Genomic DNA, 23,778 nt, shown 5'->3' on the forward strand with positions numbered 1-23,778 from the left:
ACGACACAATTTCTCTTTATTGAGGGCTTCTGTTGTGCTCTATGGTAGACAGCAAGGAATGAATGTTGTACAAGCAAAGGGCGTTACACCTGTAATGTATTATTAATGGCTGAATATTTAAACAAAAACCGCTCTGATTCATGAATAGTTTCCTGGAGAAAATGGGAGTTCAAGTTGCTATGATTTCTAGCATGCTTTCGTATTGTGTCTGGAGAATTGTTGGGTACTCGTGAAAAGTGTTTGCCTACCGCCAAAACTTTGACAAATGACATTTCATACAAAAATGTGCATGGATTAAAAATAGTTCAGTCATCAAATTATGGAGCAGAAACAATGTCATGAATTTAGGGGATTTAGGAGCCCAGCAACAAAATATACAATGACTATCAAATTGCAAATAGACAGTCAGTAGCCTGAAAATTATTGATCAGAACTATTTGGCAAGTGGCAGATATATATTTGCATAAAATTAGGATTAGTTCACACTTTGCTGTACTAAAAGAAGTAGGATCAATTTGTAACAAATGCTATAGGATGACGTATCCTGCTCCACTGACTAGCTACTTCATTTTTTGACTACACAGTGTACAAGTATTTACAACAGCTGACGTCTGAAGGGTGGTCTGAAAAGAACTGATAATTCTGATGAATCTCAATATGCTGTTTTCTTCTTTTTCTGAAAACTGTCACGTCTGTCAGCTGTTTAATTTAACAGCCAATCAAATGAACTGGTTGGCTTGAGGAAGACATGAGAAATGGTAACAATTCTTTTACTTCCCAGTCCCCTATAGGAAGCCACAGAACTCAGCTGGGCATTTCACTGATTCTGATGTGTCCCCAGCTGCCTCCTGCAGTAGCTTTAACAATATTTTAAGAAACAGTAAAAAGAAAATTTAGAGCTAGGTTTGTCTCCAGTGCAGGCCTAGTTTATGAGACACCATCCAACCCGCTGGCTGGTAAGCCAGGCAACCTGGCATGTCAGTCCTGTATCTCTCCCGTTCTGTCTCCGTTAGGGAAAATGGTGAACGTAGGCTACAAAGTTCTCTTTGCTCTGGCCATCTGGACGATGACTACAGAGGCCTTTCCCAAAGGCGCTGAGAGGACAAAATGCCACCTCACAAAATACAAGTCCCTGCCACCTCGGGAACTGGAGGCCTTCAAGAAAGCCAAGGACAAATTTGTAAGTGTGAAGAACACACCCTGGGCAATAACAGCACGGTGAGCCCTGGGCTGTAATCTGAAGAGCAGCCCTCTCTGCGTGTCCCTTTGGACTCAGGGAAGAAGCTCAAAACCAATTATCAAGAAGGATTTGGTTTTACATTTCTCCCAGCTCTAGCACCCTGCTGGCAAGCTCCAGGGCTCTAGCACAGCGTCTGCTGAACCCAGGTCCTCTCCTCACTGGAGTAGGACGACAAAACACAGTTTAAAGTTCATCATGAGTATCTCTGTCATATCCCTTGAGGATACCAGCCCGAGAGATACAAGGGAGACATTTGATGCCAGCATCTCTTCTCCCTGCATCACCACTGGGATTGCATGGATAGAACTGAGGGAAGAACTAGTACAGGTTTGTTCCTGCTCCTACATACATATGGGTCTGTGTTCTTTCCTTCTGCCTCCAGGAGGACATGATGCTGTTGTCAGACCGAAAATGCAGCACCAGGATTTTCCACCGGAACTGGGAAGTCCAAGAGCTGTCGGTACGAAAAATCTCAGTCAAGGGGTACAAGAAGGTCACATGCTAGCAGATGCTTCTCTCCTCACATGTGCCCCCTCTGAATCTGATCTCACTTAGCCCTATGCTAATCTGACACGTGGCACTCTGACCATTGACTTGGAAGTCACTGATTGAGTCAGGAGCATGTCCGATCTGACTGTGGCTCTTTCTCAGTGTAAATAAGGGTCACCCCTCACCTTCAGTTCAGGTGTCTTCTCACTGGCTATAAACTGGTGTCAAGAAAGGCGTGTGGAGATGAAGCTGTTTGCAGTCCAGAGTGATTTCAATATTTCATTTACTGACAAATCAATAAAGCCCTGAGTGGCTTCGGAAAATCTCCTGTTTCAACCTAGTCTAACCACCCCTACGCATGGGAATTTCTAGTCCTGTATCTGCACAGCTGTGTATATTTCTCCCACAGACACTGTCTTACCTACGAGTTTCTCTCCCCAGGAGCACGATAGAGTCATCCTGGTAGAGAAGGAGCTGGACTTTACCATTAACGTGCTGGAGAACATTGAGGACACCAGTCTGTCCAAGCTGCTCTCAAGGCCTCTAGAAATCCTGACACAAATCAGAGGGGACCTGAGGGGCTGCGTGAGTATTCAGTGACAGATTTCTCTTTCAGTGCCAGATGTGAATCTCTTCAAGGAGAACCCTTAGGAATTTCCCAAATGGGTTGCTTTACCTTGTACCCACAAATACTCGCATGTGGCCCTTGCTTTGGGCCCATCCTTACATAGGACATTGAAAGAGGGGGGTAGTTGATATGATATGCACAAGGGTAGCCGCCTAGACTATGTCAGGGCAACAACTGCTCTGCGCCTGGAGAGAAAGGGCTTTGGTCCACTGTCGGCTGAAATCTCTGGGCACCAACCAGTCTGTATCAATTTTGTCTTCAGACCAGAGAAACTCATTCTCATCGACACTCCAGGAGGCTGAACAATTGGCTCCAAAATTTCCATGAGAGCAAAGAGACGGTGAGTAGTCAGTCGAGACAATGAGGAAAGGGAACTTCCATACAAATTAGAGAAGGAACAAGCCTACTAGGTTCCCATCCCAGAGGCCAGGGCGGATTTCTACAATCTATTCTCTGGTGCCTTGTCCAGCCTGTTTCAATAATCCCAGAACTGTAGCTGTGCAAAAATCTAGCAGATCTCAATAAAAAAACCCTGTTGTGTCTGCTGCTACAGTGACTGTCTCTTCCGAGCACCGCCTGTAACAAGATTATACCACCAGGGATTTTGACCCTCTGCAATAAATCAGGCTTTTTAGGAAATGCGGGAGGAGGGGTGAAGCAGGGAGATTTCTATCCTTATTATCTCTTCGTTTTTAAGAATGGTGGCTTTAATTTAGCCGCATTCACACTTCCTGTTGTAAATAGTCTCTCATTTCCCAGGAAACACCTGGCTGCCTGGAAGCATCTGTGATCCTCAATCTCTTCCGACTGCTGAACGAAGACTTGAGATGCGCAGCCTACAGGGAGCTCTGTGTGTAGCCATCTGGTCTCTGCAGTGCCCGTGTCCACATCTACTTAGAGACCGGAGAGTCCCTAGCCTGAGAGCACTGCATTCATATTGGGAGAAGACATGTGTCAACCAGGAACATTCATCTTCTCCCTCTGGCTTCTGATCATAGATCCCCAAGCAAACTGATTCCATCCTTTTATACCAAAGAATTACACAACAGTTGGCCTCCAGGTTGCTCCAACTTCCAGCTGGTGCAGCACTCTAGACTCCTTACAGAAGATTAATTGTAGGACCATTTTTCATCACAGTTGGAATTTAGGATTTCAATAGGATTTGGCCTCTGGGGATATTATTTATTGAATGTAATTGTATTGTCACTATATGAATGCATTTTAGCCAAGGGAACAGATCCAAAAATATTGGAAACATTTCATAAGCTTTAATTTAAAACAACAAAACAACGCACTCCAGTTCTAGGATTTACACACTAGTCACAGCTTCAGATCTCTTAGAAACAACCTCAGGAAATGCATTCTTACTGTAAATATCCTCGGCAGATGTATTTATACAGAGTATATTTTTATCTTGCTGATTCTTTATGTATTATAACCTGACTAAGAAGGGTAATTGATTTGTATAACTTCCAGACTTGAACCAAAGTGTTCTTTATTATGGATCAGCCATTTATTATTTATGTATTTATCTATTACTAAGATTATGCCATTTTATTTATAATTGTGAACCAATAAAATTGTTTTCCCAGGCCTTGGCATTCCTGTCTTTCAATTAAAAGCATTTTGTTAACAGAAAATTGGGTGCACTGTAGTAATAATACCCAGCTCCTGCAGAGTGCTGTGCAGCAGTAGATCCCACAGTGCTTTACAAAGGAAGTCCTTCTCATTATTCCTGATTTTACAGATGGGGAACTAAGGCACAGAGAGGCAAAGTGACTTGTCCAGATCACTCAGCAGGCCAGTGGCAGAGCCAAGGATGTTGAGAGCCGGTCTTACACTCTAGCCTCTAGGCCACACTGCCTCCCTCTTGCATTGCAAAGCTGCTTGCTTTTGGATCACCCTCACTGCATTTCCAAACGGGCAACTAAAGGCCAAAGAGAGCTGTGAATCTTGTCTTTCTCCTTCCTTTTGGCATTACCATTAGAGCTAGACAAATGTTCCCTGGGGAGTCCTGACCACATAGCTGGTACAGGAGAACATGACTTGTTGTCAGGAGTAAACTAAAAACGGAAACAGAAGGAAAACAGCAAGAAAGGTTGCAGACAGAAGGAACACAGCAAGAAAGGTTGCAGGATCTCATCAACATGCCACTCTTCAATGCCCCAGAGAACATCCGCTTTGACAAACCTTCACAATGGACAGGCTGGAAACAATATTTTGCAAGATTTCACATTGCTACCAAGGTCCATAAAGAAACTGGAGATATGCAGGTATCTTCTTTCATGTATGCTGTGGAGACACAGGCAGAGCATATCTCTAAATCCTTTTCATTTTTACTGAAGACAGTCACAAACATGACTATGCAAGCGTTCTAGCTAGCTTTGATACATTCTTTATACATCAAAGATAAGTGGTTTATGAAAACTAGAGAATTCAAGAGCCATGGGAAAATGTTGACTGTTTCATAAGAGTTCTGCATACTCTGGCTGAAAACAATGATTATGGGAATGCAAAACATGAAAATAGACAGGCTAGTTATTGCAGTAACTGATTAAAAACCTTTCGCAGCAGCTACCATTGAAAGATTGAATTTGAGCCACAGCTATTCAAGTAACAAAGCCATCAGAGCTGGTGAGACAGGGAAACCAAGAGCAACTCTCAGAACTTCAAAAGCAAAACCTAGCTTAGAAGCTGTTAACAGATGCAGCATGAATATTAAAAGTTATTCCCAAAGAGCTTCCTGACAGATTCAGCCTACGTCAACAAGGGACAGGGACAGATTCTGCCTACGTCAACAAGGTGTGGAAAAAGTCATAGTCCAAGAGATGATGCATGTCCAACCAGAGATACACGGTGTACTAAATGCACAAAATATAGACATTTTGCACCTGTTTGCTGCACCAAAGCAGTCAGGGAGCTGACTCATATTACAGACAATTAAGAGCCATTCTTTCTGGGATCTATCACTTGTGATGATATAGAGCCTGCTTGGACAGTGAAAGTGAATATTTATGGCAAGACTGTTGACTTTAAAATTAACTCAGGAACTGACATTGCAATCATCTCAGAGGGGACTTACGAGCACCTTCAACCCCTCACGGAGTTAAAGTCACCAGACACAGCTCTCACCTAGCCCTGGAGGTATTCAGAACTGGATGGGCCAGTTCGCCACAGAAATAACTTACAAAGACCAAAGCTATGCATTCACAGTCCATGTGATCAAAGGATCAAAGACCAGTAACCTCCTCAGCCACAGCATGGCAGCCATGTGGGCCTAGTGAAGAAAAGTAGAAGAACTCAATGAAGGATTTGATAACCCAAGGCAGTAGTGAAGGAAATCTGGGGGAAGTGAGTGCACCCATGATTCTCTATGCTGGTGGAGGGGTTCAGGGGTAGGAAGACTCAGCTGGGTCAGGGACTGCCCTGCCAGGGGCACAGAGAAAATTCCCTTGCAGCAGAACCAGCCGGGTGGCAGGAAGTGCTTAGAAGCTCTGCAGTGAGCCCAGGGAAGAGGCTTAGAGAGAGCAGAGCTGAGACACTGGGAGCCTGGCAAGAGGCTGAGTCAAAGGCCCACGACAGGGCCAGGTAGGAAGCGGTCCAGGGAGGTCACAAGGAGTCTGCGCAGTCAGGCCTTGGCTGCCTATCCAGGGATAGCAGAACCCAGGGCGAGGGAAGGCCTGTGCCCCCCTAGCAGCCCTCTCAGGAAGGTGGAATGGACGAGTCTGGCGTCGGATCGAAGGCCCAAAGTAAGGGTGACAGGGAAGTGTGTGTTTGACCTTTGGTTTATTCCAGAAGGGGTGGGGCTCTATGTTACCCGGGCAGAGACCATGTCACAGGAAGCAGCAGACCATGGCACCACCAGAGCTGCTATCAGTGGGGGCCCAAAGGAGAGATGAGCTTGCTGTGCTATGCCTAATGAGTAGGGGGGGTGCACTGGCCAGGAAGTAGTGTTGCCAACCCTCCAGGATTTTCCTGGAGTCTCCAGGAATTAACAGGAATTAAAGATTAATCTTTAATTAACCCCATGATGTCATCTGATGGATCCTCTGGGAATATGTCCAGTCAAAGTTGGCAACCCTACCAGCAAGTCACTCTCTTACACAGGCCTGGTTCCATGAAGCAGCCAGGAGAGCCCATGCCCACCGGCCCAGCTGAAACTGACAGCAGCAAAAAGCTAACAAGATGGCCGAGCTGGTTCTAGTCACAGCAGCATAAATTCTAGTATTAGTTGAATCAGCTCAGCCTGGCCCTCAGAACTGGGACAGCTGGTCACCTACCTGAGCAGCAGAGACGGCTGGAGAGTTAGTAAAACAACAAAAAGTCAAAGGCAGAAAAGGAGGAAAGATCACTAACTCTTCCACCAGCCCCATGTTCACACAGAGTCTTGGATTCAGAGTTCATATGCCATCAAAGTGTAGGTCGCAGCAGGGTTGAGCTCAGGCCCACCTCATTGTTAACCTCCGTTCCAGTTATCAGATCTGATGGCCTCCTAGATTTCTCTTTGATCCATTTCATCTACAGCCCCAACTAGATGCAGCCAGAAACGGTCAGAGATGTGACTGGTATGAAAGAACAACAGAAGAGGCTGTAAGGCGGAAGAGAGAAGAATTCTGCAGAGTCTTTGTCAACCAGCTTCTCTACCGAACAGGCCCATGCACTCACAGCTCAGCTGCAACGATTCCTTACGAGGTCTGGACGAAGGAAAGGGTGCGAGTTCCCTCACCACAGTGGTTTGAACGGTTACAAGCAAAGATACATGTGCTAGTTCCTAACTACAGCCACTCCTCATGCTGAATGCCAGAGTATCCTTGCCCTAGGGGTGAGTCAGGCCGAGGCCTCGGCCTGCCCTTGGTAAGCCATCCCTTTTTGGAGGGAAATTAATATTGGCTTCTAGGTCCCAGTCCCACTGGCCACAGTTCAGGCTTGTTGCTGGTGCTTTAACTGGGAGTCTCTGTGAGGGGTTGTCTTCCTATTGGCCACCTGTCGGAGCCTCTGTTGCAAGCTACCTGCTTACAAACCCCTCTTGACACACGGTCCTTATTTATGTCGGTGCCTCTGAGAGCACACAGCCCCTCCCCAGCCGCAAAAAGCAGTCCTTCTCTAGACCAGTGCCCTGGGTCTGGAGTACCTTGGAAAGCTGCTACCTCCGTGCCTCCCCCCTCCAGTCTCTGCTGTTCCCCCCAGGCTGTATCGCACTATTTCTGCAGCTCCCGCTCACCTCCTGCCAGCCCCAGCCTGCTCCCCTGCCACACTCCCATTCAGCCTGGCCCAGCGCTCAGACAGCCTGTGGCTGGCTCTTCCCCCCTGGACCATCGCCAAAAGTGCTTCCCAGGTTTTCCTTCCCCCAGCCCTTGCTTCCCAGGTAAATCACAAACGTGGATCCTTAACCTGGATGTTATCAAGACTGCGAGGGAAGGCTCCCTTCTGGGAACAGTCCCTCTCTGCCCATTGTGAGAGTACTGAGACCACTGTCCTTTCGCCCTTCGCTCATCAGTGATGACTCGCAGAGTCACTCCTGAGGGCGGGGGAAAAAATGAATGAAAGGGCTGCTCGGTGGATCATTACGGTAACACAGCAAATCCGGAAACTGGGCAATGCTAAGATTAGAAACAGAACTCGCCTACTCTAGGCAGGGAAATCTTGCATCGTTTGGTCATGATGTCATGCCGAGTTTCCCTCACCTGGGAATCCCTGGTAGTGGCACACGCAGCTCAGGAGGGCAGAGGGTTATGAGCTAGATGCACCTGCCGTACTTTCACTTTCCGGTTTCCATTGATTCCAGCCGCATTAGAGCGTGGGTTTTTCTCCTTCGACAAAAGGAAAACAAGATTTCATTTTATTTTTTCCTAAAGAGTATAAAAGCAAGAGCAATGGAAAAGAGAGGCTACATTCACAGACCAGAGGGAGGCCAAGTAACCCTGAGGAAGAAGAAGAGACTAAAGCCATTTCCCAGCAAACATGCTCCAAGGTACGTGCCACGAGGTCTGGGGCGTCTGTCTAGCGCATGGGCTTACTAGACTGATCTGCTGTGATCTACTCTAAAGAGTAAGGATCAAACATTATCCGTCCCTCTAAGTCTCTTACCAGTTTATTTTTTATTATTAGTGCTGGGGGCCGTAAATTAAGGGGCCTGATCTGAAAACATTTGTGAATAGAAGAGTTGAGTTTGCTCAGCTGTGATCTTTGGGGTCAAGCCACCAATGTATATATTTGATTGTAGCCCTCATCTTCCTGCACCCCTTTTTTCCCCGCCTTGTCAGACTGTCAAAAATACAGTTTATAATCCTTGTAACCTGGAAATGGAGTGATGTGTGTATTTCCCCTTTCTGATTCAATTAGAAAAAATGATGGCTTGCAAATTGCTCCTTGTCCTGACCCTATGGACAATGTCTACGGAGGCCTTTCCCAAAGGGGCTCAGAGGAAGACGTGCCACCTCTCAAAATACAAGTCCCTGCCACCCTGGGAACTGGAGACCTTCAAGAATGTCAAGGACAGATTTGTAAGTGCAAAGAAGACACACTAGTAGGGCAATAATGGCAATGTGGGTGCTAGGCTGTAGTTTCAACCGCAGCCTTCTCGGCATATTACTGTGGGCAGATGAAATATGCTTCGGTAAGTTTGGGGTGTAGGGTTGCAGACGAAATAGAGAGAAGTCTCTCTGTCTGGATCTTCTTTGTTGGTGATCCCCCACCCAGTCTTAGTTAAGAAAGGGCAAAGCTCAGAATGTTCAGCTCCGGCAAGAGTCAGAGAGAGGCAGAGTCATGGACAGGGCAGGAAGGTGGGAACTGATCTAAAGCAGAATCACAGATTAGACAATAGCAAGGGGAGAATGGCATTCTTACTATTAGAAAGGAGCTAGGAGAGAAAGAAGGGGCAACCTGTCTAAGTGGGTGTTCCTGATTCGAGTCAGTCTAAGGAGGTTAGGGCCTGGCCAGCTCAGATTTCTTACGGAGTCAACCGTTCTTAATCTTAAATCCCAGAAAGTTTTAACAGGGGTTCAAACTCTGTCCTGAGTTACAATCAAACCTAGAGAATGAGACCCAGTTTTTAACTATAGGCGATCTTTCCCTTCCAAAGAAAACTGAGTCTAGTCCTTTAAACAGACAATCTGAGGAACCCAAATTCATCTCATGCCATCAAGCAGCATTAGAGAGATCAAGTCATTTATTTTTCAGTCGTGCAAACATTCCACGTTAACCAATGCTGAAGCGGAGGAAGTGCACCACTCAGATGAGTGGTCAAGAGTTAAAGGATGCCGCTTCTCAGTTAAACTCCTGCACAAATGCAGTTCACAACCTGAAACCAGCAAAGCAATATGACAAGCGCGTGTTGTTGACTTCTGTGCCATATTTGGCACCTTCTCGGGAAGAGCCAGGACTCTAGTACAGCAGCATTCTTAGGGGATCGAGGTGTTGAGTCAAATTGTGCCAGGATTTTGCACCTTTGCATGGCTGAATGGGGTTATATGATGTAACTGAGGGCTGAATTTGGCACTTTATCCCCTGCTTTGCTTCCTTTACACATTTCCCTGTGTTCTTATTTTGTGCCTCCAGGAGGACATCATGCTGTTGTCAGACCGAAAATGCAACACCAAGATTTTCCACCGGAACTGGGAAGTCAAAGAGCTGTCGGTAAGAAAGACTTCTGCCAAGAGAGACAAAGTTACAAAACAGCACTTGCTTCTTTCCAAGGTTGCAATACTGTCTCTTTCTAAGCTGGATGCTGATTTCACGTGATCCTTTTGTAGAGTAACATGGAGAAGGAATTTATTCCCAGATGACACAGGCGTCATCTGAGGTTGGAATCCGGCCCTTTTTCTGTATCTATATATTGTATACCCTTAGGGCTGGGAAGTCAGAGATTGAGATTGATCTGAAGCACAAAATGTTGTTGGATTCCAAGGAAGGAAGGTGTAAGCAACAGAGTCCAAAGGGTCATGACTAGCAGGCTCTGTGTACTGAGTGGATTCACACCTCCCTTGCGTCATAGGTCGTTTCCCATTGGCCACGGCTTTGGAAAGTCTCCTTAAGCAGGCCACTCCTACCTGCTGCTAACACAGACATTCCTTATCTCCCTGTCTGCAACTCCCCTGGACACACTGTTTTACCAGCACATTCTCTCCCTAGGTGCACGACAGAGTGATCCTGGTAGAGACGGAGCTGCACCTCGTTATTCACGTGCTGGAGAACTTTGGGGATCCCAGTCTGTCCAAGCAGCTCGTGAGGCCATTAGAAATCCTGAGGCACATCAGAGAGGACTTGAAGAGCTGGGTGAGTATTGGATTGCAAATGTCTCATGCCACAGTGGGTCTGGGAATTGTGTTTTGAACTCCGAACAGCACTAATTTCTTAAGTGGATCCAGAATCTACTAATCCTTGTGCCAGTAATCGTGGACTTTGGTTTGCACATAACATAGTTGCTGTATGCCTTGCTCAGATACATCATCTAATTAGCTAATTAACTTGATTAACTAGTTAGGGACAGATGATGCTTGGCTGCTCTGCTACTGTGCAAGCAGCTATGTCCCCACCGTCGGCTTCTGGGCTGTAGTTTGGTTCCACTGCAGACACTGTGATCTCTTTCGCACAGCTACTGTTGTTTCCATGTGCCCCCCAGAACATCGCAGTGGAGGTGGGGAGGAACTGGGAGGAGGCAGACCCATGGGTGGCTGCATACACTGAGGGAGTATGCTGCACTCCTGCTCAGCTCCAGGGCATATTCAGTTTCTACTAGGTGGAGTTCCTCCCAGAGCTCCTCTGGGGAGCACAAGGCATACCTCCCCCTACACAGGGCCATTCCCACAGGCCTCAGTAAAGCCCTCAGTTAATGCTTCAAACACTTCTGAAGTTGAACAATGTAATACAAATGCTTGGTATTATTAATAGAACATGGAAGGTTAACATGGAATCCACACGTCTGAAGAACTAGATAAACTCAATCAAACCAAGATCTGCCTTGGGCTTGTACCGAGAGGAAGGAGGCTCAGCCACTGTTCCTGAAATCTCGACTTGTGCCAGTCTGCTTCATGGATTGATTTTCTTTTCAGGCTAGACATCAGCCTCACGGCCATCAACGCTCCCAGACACTGACTAACTGGCTCCTAAAATTCCATGCCGCCAAGAAAATGGTGAGTATATTTGGCAAACACACAAGACGAACTTCCATCACATGTTAGTGGGAACAAATCCATACTGGATCATCAGCTCCATTCCGTTCCCATGGGGCCAGTGCAGGATGGTGTCCTGTATATTGTCCAGGACCTTCAGCAGTCTAGGTGTCCTGAGACTGAATTAGTTCAGAAAAAAGCTGGTAAATCTCTCACATCAGGAAGGGTTGTTACATCTGCTGTCAGACAGTAACAGACCAGGCATCCAGAAAACACCCTTTACCTTGTGGCCTAGTTTGGGTCCTCCCATAGGATGCAAATAGCAGAATTTCAGATAAACACGAGGCATCTGATCCTCCATTGTTCTGTACCTTGTACCTTGTGGAATCATTTATATTTGTGCAAAATGCTGCTGACTCTGAAATCCCGCCTCCCTCACACTGCTGGCAGAGCTTTACACCAACTTGCTATTCGCTTTAAAGAGGTGGAGATGCTGGGCTGGGCAATGGGAAAAGAGGCCCAGAGATCATTCATTCGTACAGATCTGCCAAAGCCCAGGCCTTCTTAGGAATCGGATCGAGACAAAGATAATACCCGTCAAGTTGACTGTTACCCCAGATCATTGTGCCTTTTGCTTCATTCAGACTCACTGCTTAATGTAATAGACTACAGCAAACATTGTTATATATTCAGAATTACAGAACATTACAGCACCGTGTAAATGAGTATTTACTTAGGTTCGAGTGTTTGTAAGGTCTTGTCTACGCAGGGACATCCAGGAAAACTAATCCGAATTAACTAAAGATGTGAGTTTGAAAGGGATTAGTTAAACTGCATTAAATCCCTGTATGGATGCTGTTATTCAGAGTTAAAGCGATCTCTGGAAGTGAAGTAACCCAATTAAGACCACTTTAATTTTAAATGAGGGTGTTCACACAGGGATCTAATGCCATTAACTAACCCACTTCAAATTCACACAGTTTGTTCAGATTAGCTTTCCTGGATGTCCCTGTGTAGACACTGCTCTGTTCACCCTTTTTCTGCATGCTCTGTGCTCCCTATCTATATACACCCCCTTCCATCAGGCCTTTGTGCAGTAGCTTTCCCTCGCCCAGTGTGAGCCAGCCATTCTCTGTTACAATGTGTTCACTCCCTCTCTCCTGTCCCAGGAAACTCCGGGGTGCCTGGAAGCATCTGTGATCTTCAATCTCTTCCGACTTCTGAACGAAGACTTGAAGTGCGCAGCCTACATGGAGTTCTGCACCTAAACGCAAAGTCTTTACACTGTCTCACCTCATGCGTCTAATCAGACACTGGAGAGCCCAGCGAATGGGAACCCTGAATCCTTCCTACAGGATACTGTATTTTAACCAGGCATGATGTTCTTTCTGACTTGGCATCTTACCACGGATACCCATCACCCATGATCTCTGAACAAAAGATTCTGATACAGCTGATCTTCAGGAAGAGATCTCTCCGACTCCAATTGCCAGTACCTGATTGGTTGTAGGCCAATTCCTTAAGTGCAGCTAAAGTGTAAGGCCTGTTCCCACAGAAATCAATGGGAGATTGGCCATTGATTTCAGTGGGATTAAAATTTGGCCCTAGAGGATAGTATTATTTATTGTATTGGTTGATTGCTACGCAAAAATATTTGCCAATAGTATGTTGTGTTGCTGTTATTTATTTTAATTTAAAGGTCTAGTTTTTCCCACCGTTTGTTTGATTTACGGACTAGTGACTATTTCATTATTGTCTTAGAAAGATGCTGGAAAATGCAATAATGTTGATGCATGGAAGGTGTTGCTGTATTAGACAGATTCCGAGAATCTATTTTTGTTTTACTGGCTGACATAATGTTAAGCCATCTGATGCGATCCTTATTTCAACAAATCTGATTTGTATTTAAGTTATTTATTGTATCTATCATTTTTATGTGCATATTTATCAAATGGGCTATTTTTGTAATATTTAATGTAAAAATGGAAGATGTAAAATTAAAACTGAAATGATATAAATTGATGATTGACCCTCTACTTGCTGACTGCATTATGTTCTGATCTCATCACCTCCAAAAAACAGAAAATAGCAAAAGTCATTAAAGGCAGGGAAGTACTTCCCGATGAGGAGAAATTGATTAGCTGGATGGTGAGAGGGGACATAACAGAGATACTTAAAATAATGAAAAGTCTAAAGTTATAGGTATCTTCCCACGATAGCAAATCCCGGCGAACTCTTGGTGGCAGGACTGACTATTATGGGGCCTTTAAATTGGGCAAAAAGCACGGACTATAATTACTATCCTATACTTATCACAATATATGTGACACACTCTTCTAGAGTAAAATGCTGCTGTTTTAACTGGAGCCTGGTTGTAACATGTATTGCTTTTTGCTTCCTTTTTATTTGTACGCATTGATATCCATGTGAAGACACAGGTCTGGGCAAACTATTCAACTGCTCTTGCAGAGTACATCGTGGCTGCAATTTGCCCTGTTTTTGTCTGAGGGGGATAGATACTGGGGATTGGCACTCGGGAAACCTGGATTCTATTCCCAGCTCTGCCACTGACCTGCTGGAGTGGTGGATGATGTTGGGCAAGTCATGTCTCTGCTCTGTACCATCTGTAAAATGGGAATACTGATACCGAATTCCTTGGTAAAGTGCTTTGAGACCTTCCCGTAAAAACACTCTATAAGAGCTGGGTATTTTTCATATTATTATATGCACTATATAAAAAGCCTGATTCTCCGCTGCCCCAGTGCTGTTACCGCTCGTGACTTTTTCACAGGTTGCAGGATTTTAGCCAGGGCTGGAGTCTGTCTGGTGATGATGTGAGAATCTCCAACCCTCTTGGGAATTGCAGCCTGCTTCTGATTGGCTGTCTTTCCCACTGTCTCCGGTCGTGGGGAAGAGCAGCCAATCAAGGCTGCTGCAGGAAGCAGTCAGAGGTCTCTGCCCCTTAGGTGCCAACACCATTGTCACAGGATCACTCCCTCCTCCACTCCCTGCAACACCCATCCCTGGGAGAGGGCCGGGGAAGGGACACAGCAGCTTTAGGAGGAGCTGCGGTGAAGGAAGGAGGGGCAGAAATGATGGGGACACAGGGGGACAAGCAGAGTTGATGTGGAGAGAGGATTGAGTTGGGGAGAGGGTGCCGAATGATTTGCTGGGTACAGGATGGGCAGTGGAGGAGCACAATCACCTTACAGAATAAATATGGAAGTGTTAGCAACACTATCTCACAAACGTACTGGGGGGACAGGGGAATCCAAAAGACCAACCCAAAAAACTACAGGAGAATCTTTATTAATAAAATCTCATGATTGTTGGTCTAATTGCATGAGATTTAGATTTTGACATGATTTGTGGATCTTTGGGGATGGGCAATATTGCAACCTTGCACTTGGATTTGTCATTTACACTACTGCAAAATGGTACCAAATCAACAGTGATCACTTTTTATACCTATTCTGCATCACTTTGCATATGTGCAAATGACTATATTTATAAATGGTTCAGGAAAGCAAAGAATCAAGCTGGGACTCTTTAAATGTTGGTGAAGTATCATCATCTTCCCCACTAGGGTGAAGTTCTGGAATTAAAAGCAAAAAGTATTTTGGCTCTGAAGGACATATTCCCAATTTGATTTAAAGTGACACTATTGCCAATCCCAAGAATTCAAAAATCATGAGTCAGGTTGCCACCAAATCACAAGATTGCCTTTAAAGTCATGAGATTGTTTTTAAAATAATACATTATGGGTTCTTTTGTAATTGCCTGCTGGTTATTGAGACTTTGGGGAGTCACATTTATAAGCCTTTTCCCCCAATCATGAGGCCTAGAAATGTACTTTTATATTTTAAATCAAAGCTAAGGGTCACACAGAATCACTTGACTCCAGGAGCTGGGGTTTTAAGAATAACACCAAATATGACAAAATTCAGAAAAGACTGCAAGACATCCTGCTTTTTTCCCAGGATAGTCCCATGTTTCACGGGTGATTCGTACCAGCATCTCCCAGGCCGGGAGGAGTAAGACACAGTTGGCAACAGCAGCCCAGGAGACAAAGGAGGTAGGTGCAGAGAATGGCCTTGCCATGGGGCTGGATGAGGAGGGAAGGGAGAGGCCCTGGTCCCCTGGCTGAGGCGAGCTATTTGCTGAACATAAACAGCCTACAGGCCAGCAGGGAACAGATTGGGAGACTTCACGTAAGGAATTGGTTGATGCACTTTTCCTTAGGGGTGATAAATGGCAACCTGGTGAAGGATCTGTGAGAGTTGGCGGAGGGGGTAATCACAGTGGCAGGCTGTGTGAGGCCCTGGGGGCAGTATGGGGATTGAAGAAAGGAAGTGGGGCCCTGGGGGGAAGGGAGTTGGAAATGAGAGTGTCACAGAGGCAGGGGGTGTGGGGCCCTGGGGGCAGCGTGGGGGTGGAGCCGGGGGGGGGGGTCACAGAGGCAGGTTCTGGAGCCTGGAAGGGAATGTGGAGCTTGAAAATGGTGGCCATCTTGGCTCATGAGAAGCTAAGTTGAGGGGGATGGGAGAGGGACTCAGGATGTTAAAGGGAGCAGGGAAGAGGGGTGAAGTCTGGCTCTGGGGTAGGGAAGGGAGCTGGGCTGTAAGGCAGGGGACTCCTGAGTGCAGTGGAGGAAGCTGCTGCATCAAGTGCTGAGGATTTGGGAGAGGAATGCCCCCACACCCACTCCCCGAAACATGCGTATCCTGCTGCTGGGATGAAGCCACATCAGCCTAGATGGGCTGAGAGTGTGGTCCTTGGAGCTGACTGGGCCTGCCCAAAGTGGCTCTGGCCCCAGCACAACCCACCAGCTCCTTGTTGCAATTCAGCTCGATCCTCTGGGGGCAGGGAGCCCCCCCCATTGCCCACAGGTGCATTGTACTCACAGGGGCATGGCTTACATCCCTTCTGCTATAAGAATTTATGCTGAGCCATATCCAATACCGTGCATTCTAGGCCTAGTACTACTATGCATATGGTAAAGGGACCACGATTCGGAGAATTATGGAACTGGGTCATTGGTAGGTAGCTCACAAGCCTGCCCCCTCTGTCTCCTGGTTGGAGGAAATCAAAAGCATCTGAACACATTCCTTTGGTCTTTGGAGTGAAAACCCCATCCAGAGTCTTTAGCAGCCAATGTTTACAAATGTGATTTTTTTTTTCTCTTGACTATTACAGCTGAGTGATTAGTTCACAGCCAGGGAATTTTGCCTCTATTTCTGTTCGCAAAATTCCTGCAAACCAATAACAAACACACTTGAGAACGTTGTGACTGGAAAACATTCAACATCATTTTGTTCACCCTATGGCTTGTTAGTCAACAAAACATTACGTTTGAGCCATGCGACCTAAAACTGAGTGGCTTCTTAATAATAATACCTAACTGTTCTATAGTGTTTTTCATCAGTAAAGCTTAACATGCTTTACAAAGGACAGCACTATCATTATCCACTTTTTACAGATGGGGAAACTGAGGCACAGAGCAGTGAAGTGACTTGCCCAAGGTCACCCAGCAGGCCATAAGTCATATGATATGATATAGCGTCTGTCCCTGAGTAGATGAGCATAATTTATGAATCCTAGAATATCAGGGTTGGAAGGGACCTCAGGAGGTCATCTAGTCCAACCCCCTGTTCAAAGCAGGACCAATCCCCAATTTTTGCCCCAGATCCCTAAATGGCCCCCTCAAGGATTGAATTCACAACCCTGGGTTTAGTAGGCCAATGCTGAAACCACTGAGCTATCCCTCCCACATCATCAACCAGCTATCATCTGCAAACACTCTCAGAAAGTAAATTTAATGTTCACTCATTACAAATACCTGCAAGTGTGCCTGCTTAGCATTTGCTTTCTCTGATCATTTATGCTATTAATTCTCAATTACACCAGTGTTTGTGGAAAGCAAACACAACAGGAGTGTGAACACAGCCAGTGTAAACGCATTTGCACAATGGCTGTTTTGATTGGCATTTTAAAAATTGATTTCTGTTCTAACAGTGGGTGTCCTTCCATTGACTTTAATGAGAGCTAGACTGGACCTCACATGCTCAGAACTGAAAGATAAAGTGTGAAAAAACAACTCTCAGACTGTTGGACAGACTGACTCAGGAGTACAACTGAGAGCTAAATGTGTATAATTTAGGTGATGGAGACATAGCTCTAGAGAGTGTTGAAGGGTATTGTTTTGTATTGTACAACTCCGCAAAACTAGGAGCAGAAGGACAAAATTAAGAAAAGGAGAGTCAGATCTAGACAGTGGGATCTATAATACTAGGATGTAATCTGAAAGGGAAGCAGTGGAAGTCTCATACCTTGAAATACTTAGAAGTGGACCGGCCGAAGCACAGCTGATATTTAATATTTGATGAAGAGAAGCAAGCTGAAGGTCTCAATGAAGGGGTGGTTGTGGTCAGAGCAATGGGTACGGAACGTGATCTCCGTGCATGGACTCCACCTCCCCAGCCAAGTGTGGTGAGAAGCAGCAATGGTCCAGGGACTGGTGAGTGCAAATATTGACTCTTTATTGGTTTTAACTGTATATTGGGATGTGTCTTGTTGCTGTGAGCCCATATTCACCTCCACTTTAGTAGAATGAGTTATTTTAAATGATAAAGCAATTAGTAGTGTCCAGCCATTTTAAATTGGTTGACTGACCATTTCTAACCCTCTACTGTAAACTTAGAGTAGAAATCACAATGAATATTATTGCTGCAGATCATTCGAAAGTCAGCGCAACTCTTCCATTGCTGACACCCATTGTGCATAAATGGTTGGTTCAGATAATATATCCCAACAATGCTTTCCAAGGACAGAATCCTTTGCAGCAATTCTGCAGAAAGGTTTCAGGCTCAGAAGTCATATAAATTGTCAGCAATCCCTCTTTGGACAGAGCTGTGGAAGATCAGCACAGAACCCAGAGTTTGCACAGTCATCCAGCTTTACCCAGTCGTTAGGAGCATGGCAAAGCTGGGAATTTGGCCAGCACAGTACCTTTGAGCAATCATCTGCGTATTCAGATGTATATACAGATACACCTGCGTATATGGGCATGACCAAGCTACACCTTTTGTGGTTTCTTTCCCACCAGCCAGGTCTCCCGTTGCTGGGAACCAAAGACTCAGTCTTAAACTATCTGCTAAATGTGGAATTCTTCTGAATATACCTAACTTCGGTGAGAGTAAACAGATAGAGACTCCAATATACAATTCCATTGCCAGGTTTGGGGTATAACTTAGCCCACCTCCGCAGGTGCAGAGAGTCCTCTTGGATCAGAATGGTTCTTATTCAGCTGGGCCCGGGCATGGGGTTGGTGGTCACACAGAAAGGTTGGAGGCCCAGCAGAGCAGGGGAATGGCTGGGGGATCCACTAGTACCGCCTTTCCCGACATAGAGGGGCCTGGAAGGTGTATACATTAAGATGGTCCTTCAATAGCATGTGACAGGGTTAAAAGGAGCATCAGCAGGTTGCATTTGTCTGAAGAGGGGCTCAGCTCTCAAGAGTCTGGAAGACGCTGGACTATGGCTGCTAGGGCCGGGCACAGGGGCTCTGCTGGCTGGGTGGCTGGTTGCAGTGGCAGGAGTCGGAGCAGCAATGATGCCGTTCCACAGCCGCGGGTCAGCGGGGAAGGGATTCCCTCCCTCTCTACCTCGCCGACTTCCCCAGAGCGCGCCTGTTTGCTCCAAGGCCTTGCCCATTGCCATAAGCTAAACTGCACGAGGCCTGCTTTAAACAAACTACACGTGTCTACGTAGCCTTCTGCACTGACTTCACCACTTGGGTTTAAAAATCACTGGCTAAACTAAGCCAGGACAACTTTTTCATGCAGACAAGGTGTGAATCAGTGAAATAGCGCCTCAGAGCCAAATTCTGCTCCCTTACACCCAGGCAGCCCTTCTGCAGTCAATGGCGTTGGATATCTGTGACCGGGAGCAGAATTTGAACTCAGGTCTAGATTTGGCCCAGAGTCTTTAGAGAAGCCTGACAAACCTGCTGGGCTCTGCTTAGTCTCTGAGCAGCCTGGGGCTCACGAAGACTTTAACTGCACCAGAACCGGCCAAAGATACTCTCCACTCCTACAGCTCAGTGAACTCACCCTGAGTCCGTGGAAGCAGCAGTATCGGAGAGTCCCATACTTCTTCTCTACTCTAATAACACAGAAACTGGGATGGATCGTGATCTCATTTACATTGGTAGAAGCAAAATCAGGATCTGTTCTACAATGTGTTAGATCATTGCAAACAATTAAGGGCTTTTACTGTTTTCCTCTGGAGGACGTTTCTTCTAATAATGACATCACTAAGTAACCTTGTCAGTAGCTCCTCCCACACACCCCCTCCAAAAAAAACCCCAAAGACCCATGAGCCCTGTTCCAAAGCCTCTTCTCTCCTAGCCATACTTCCTATACCAGGGGCCAAAACGAGTAGGAGAGAGACTCAGAGCCGCTACCGCATCTGCACCCCCTCCAAAGCTGTTAGGGAAATTCCAGGTTAGCAGTTATGACAGCTTTGCAGCAAGCTTTGTGCTGCCAAAGTAGGTAAAGCCGCTGAAATGGAACTGAGAATCCCAAATGCTCCAATTCTCCAAGGCAACTACAAAGAACCCAACATTTAATCTCACGATTTTTAAGACAATCGGGTGATTTTCCAAGGCTTGACTCATAATTTATAAACACCTGGGGTTGCAACACTATCAAAAGCGCTTCACTGTATCCCTTTTGAAGGGAAAGTGGGAATGTGTGAAAAGCACCACTCCAGAATCAGTTCCACTCATGGCATTGGCTAAGGCAGCGTTACCGCTGTTCAGATATCTTAGAGCCAAAAAACATGTGTGTCACCTACTATTAATGTACCCCTTCCTGTCAGCCATAGCAATTTCCATCCTAGTATAAGGGGACTGTTGCCCCCTTACTAACATTCAGTGGGGGTGTTTTAGTTGCGAGCTCCCAGTACTAAAAGGGGGAAGGGTCGATGGGGAATCAGGACCCTGAGACTGACAGCCCCCAGGAACAATGGGGAGAGGCCCATGCTCCAGGTCAGCCTGAATGACAGGGCGAGCAGGCTAATCAGGGAGTCAGAAGGCCAGGGAGGTCCCATCCTCCGTGTGAGCTGGAATTGCCTGGGTCAGACAGAGTGGGGCCGAGCTGAGGAGAAAGCAGGGGAAGTTAGGGGGAATCCTCTGTGTTTTAAATCTTTTTATCACCCTGTAAACTTACCTTCCATCCTGATTTTGCACGTGTGATTCTTTTACTTTTTCTTTATAAATAAAGTGCTTCTTTTAAGAACCTGAATGATTTCAGTTTCCTGAAGACAAAGGGTGTGGTCTGTGCTTCCATTGCTAAGGCAATTGGTTGGTATGCTAGTCTCAAGCTTCCCCAGGAAAGGGGGTGAAGGGAATTGGGGGGATATTTTGGGGGGATAAGGATTCCAAGTGACCCTTCCCTGAATTTTTGTGTAAATCACTTGGTGGAGGCAGCAGTACTGTCCAAGGACAAGGAAAGGAATTTGTACCTGGGGGGAAGTTTTAACCTAAGCTGGTAAAATATAATCTTAGGGGGTCTTTCATGCAGGTCCCCACAGCTGTACCCCAGAGTTCAGAGTTGGGGGGGGAACCTTGACAGGCTCTCTCGCAAACATGCTTTCCAGACTTAGGTTCAGATCCTGTTCGCCTGACTCATGCAACTAGACTTTGATGTGACTTGCATAAGAGGAGCAGAATTTTCCCTTAATGGAAAGTATTAGCGTTCTATAGTGGCCTTAAAATGGAAGTGTTCTTCTCCCACCCCCACTCCTTTGCTCTACAGCTGCACGCGTCTGCTTTGTGTCACCTACTGGCTTGGGAACTGAACTAGAACGCAGGAGGTTTGGGTTAATTCCCAGCTCCACCAGTGGGTTGCTGGGTGACCTTAGCCACATCAATTCCCTCACCATGCCTCAGTTTCCCCATCTGTAACATAGAGATGATCCTGACCTCCTCTGTCTAGCGCTTTGAGATCCAAAGATGAAAGTGCTAGATAAGAGCTAGGTACTATTATTGCTAGTTGCTTCTAAAGCTATCATAGCCACAATAGGCAATTAACAATCCTGAATTATTAAACAACACCCCCAAAAAGTTCTTTAAAATGTCTTGTGAAATAATAGCTGCATACAAAGGGGTTGAAAATTTCTTTTGAACATTTAACTTCTTGAATACCATTAATCCATTTCTCCTTCTTGAATAGGTTGCCTGCGTAGCTGGACTTCGGAAGCAATATGTTGATGTAACTCAACCGGTTTCATTTTTGCTTCATTAGCTCCTAACCTGATGGTAGCAAGGCATACGTCAGAGTCCTGTGTTGATACATGCAGTCGAATTGGATGCAGTGTATTGTTTGGTCTGCTAATAGTGTCCAATGCAGTTTACTTTCGTCGGTGACAGAAAGCTGCTTTTCAAACATCAGGAAACATCTCTCTTTTGTCAGTTACCTCAAAGGGTGCCACTGGCAGAACCCAGTTATCTTTGAATTATTTGGGCTACGAATTGTTTCCATATAGTTGTGGATTTTCCTGTTACTCTGAATAAGAAGCCCTGATCTAATACATGGCAAGCAGCACAAATACACACAGGTTTCCTTTTATTCATTAGAAACTTTGTGTGCAAATCATGCACATCCTACAATGGCATAGGTAGCAACAGGAATTTAAACACCTGTGTTGACATAACTGATAACTACGCCTGCCAGTTACCTGGTTATGCTTAACACTTATTCTCTCAGATGAGAGAGAGAGAGAGAGAGAGAGAGAGAGAGAGAGAGAGAGAGAGAGAGAGAGAGAATAATGCATAAAAGATAAACAGGAATCAGGGCTAATAAAAGGAAGTTGACAGAGTATACAGAGACTTAGGCATGGTGGAGCTGGTTAGCTTTGGGTCTGCAGTGCTTTCATAGCCTGAATACCACTGAAGTCAACGGGTGTTTTGTCTAAGTAGTGGCAGACAGGGCCCTTTAAAGGTGAATCAAAGGGTTTTTCTACCTTCCAAAACCTGAGTGTAGTCATTCAAGAGTCTGTTTCCTAGAAAGGAGTGAGCTGCTTCCTGTGTTACTAGAGCTCTTTGATCTACTCAAATGCAAGCCCCTGATATCAAAGTCTTTTCACAACTAGTACGTTGTACTTATTTGACTATTGTGGTATACAGGTATGGTTAAAAGGAATGCAGATGTCTTATACCGCCAATAGCTCTGCCTGTTCAGGGAGAGACATAACTATTCCGGTATCAGGCACTGTTATGCTGACATAACTGCACCCACACTTTGTTGAACTGGTATAATGGTACCAATAAGGTGCCACTAGTACTCCTTTTCTTTTTGTATCAATTAAAAAAATCATAGTCGGGCCTGGGCAACACTTGAAACTCATACCATTCTACGTACTGGCAGGTAAGCAAAGGGGAAACAACATTTAAAATATATTTATTTTATGTGGTGTAGCTTTGTATTTCAGAGACATGTTTGGGTCACATTTAAATGAGGCAAGGGAGCATGAGATCTGTTACTTTAAAAGTTGTCTGGCTCTATTCCTCAGACTATGTCTGAATAATGGAGATCAGCCTTGACCGAGGCAAGGAAACGACAGTAGAATACAGGCATTTTCTACAGCAGAAAGATCAGAACAAAAGGCTGGAAACAGATCATAACACACATACGAGAACAGCATGAGGTCTAGGGATGGCAGGTGGGGGAAGCGGAGGACTGCAAAGAGCTGTGCCTAGGAAAGGAGACACTCAAACATGTACTCTTCATTAATCCAAGCAAAGCTTTGCTCCTATTACTGCCATCCTTGTCTCTCCCCCTCACGTGTGTTCAACAATCCCATTGTGCCAAGGCTCCATTTAGACTGTAAACTTATCGAGGGGACTGCCTTTATTTTGTGTACAAAGGCCCTGATCCTGACTGGGGCCTCTGTGCACGAGTGGAATAAATGCTACTGCAGCTAACTGGTAATGCTAGAGTACAGAAGACCTCCACAGAGACCGTATGTTCTTGGCTTTTGTGGTGAAAAGTAAAACAGATGGGATAGATAAACGAATACCCACCCAGCCCGAAATTACTGCATGTTGGCCTTTACTGTAGTCCTCAGTGCACATCTGTGATGTGTCTAGACATTAAAGGCCAGTCCTGGTTTGCTGTGAGTAACCAGGATCTGCAGGAGATTGGTGAGCAGGTTCCAACCCACCTGCTCACTTTACATTTTCGAGGCTATATCTGCAAGGAAGAGGACTTTAAAAACAAAAGGGGCTGAGATTCTTCTCTACGCTGGAC

At 45.7% G+C, this 23,778-nt stretch overlaps 2 protein-coding genes across 2 annotated transcripts; both read left to right on the forward strand.

Annotated features, from left to right (window-relative positions):
• The first annotated feature begins 1,018 nt into the window (after positions 1-1,018).
• LOC140895328 (interferon lambda-3) lies at positions 1,019-3,215 on the forward strand. Its single transcript, XM_073304769.1, has 5 exons — positions 1,019-1,180; positions 1,623-1,700; positions 2,171-2,314; positions 2,620-2,697; positions 3,117-3,215. The coding sequence occupies exons 1-5, from the start codon at positions 1,019-1,021 to the stop codon at positions 3,213-3,215; spliced, it is 561 nt and encodes a 186-aa protein (XP_073160870.1).
• A 5,489-nt stretch (positions 3,216-8,704) lies between these two features.
• Positions 8,705-13,402, forward strand: LOC140895262 (interferon lambda-3). The gene is made up of 5 exons (XM_073304709.2): positions 8,705-8,860; positions 9,915-9,992; positions 10,488-10,631; positions 11,408-11,488; positions 12,637-13,402. Exons 1-5 carry the CDS (start codon positions 8,705-8,707, stop codon positions 12,733-12,735), a joined length of 558 nt encoding a protein of 185 aa, XP_073160810.2. The 3' UTR covers positions 12,736-13,402.
• The last annotated feature ends 10,376 nt before the right edge of the window (positions 13,403-23,778 follow it).

Source organism: Lepidochelys kempii, chromosome 11 (genome assembly GCF_965140285.1).
Source record: "Lepidochelys kempii isolate rLepKem1 chromosome 11, rLepKem1.hap1, whole genome shotgun sequence".
In the NCBI taxonomy this organism is placed as follows: domain Eukaryota; kingdom Metazoa; phylum Chordata; order Testudines; family Cheloniidae; genus Lepidochelys; species Lepidochelys kempii.

Coding starts and splice junctions, on each gene's coding strand:
- LOC140895262 (XM_073304709.2), top strand. CDS start 8,705: ATGATGGCTTGCAAATTGCTCCTTGTCCTGACCCTATGGACAATGTCT. Junction 8,861..9,914: donor AGAATGTCAAGGACAGATTT/GTAAGTGCAAAG, acceptor TTGTGCCTCCAG/GAGGACATCATGCTGTTGTC. Junction 11,489..12,636: donor TCCATGCCGCCAAGAAAATG/GTGAGTATATTT, acceptor CTCCTGTCCCAG/GAAACTCCGGGGTGCCTGGA.
- LOC140895328 (XM_073304769.1), top strand. CDS start 1,019: ATGGTGAACGTAGGCTACAAAGTTCTCTTTGCTCTGGCCATCTGGACG. Junction 1,181..1,622: donor AGAAAGCCAAGGACAAATTT/GTAAGTGTGAAG, acceptor TTCTGCCTCCAG/GAGGACATGATGCTGTTGTC. Junction 1,701..2,170: donor GGGAAGTCCAAGAGCTGTCG/GTACGAAAAATC, acceptor TTCTCTCCCCAG/GAGCACGATAGAGTCATCCT.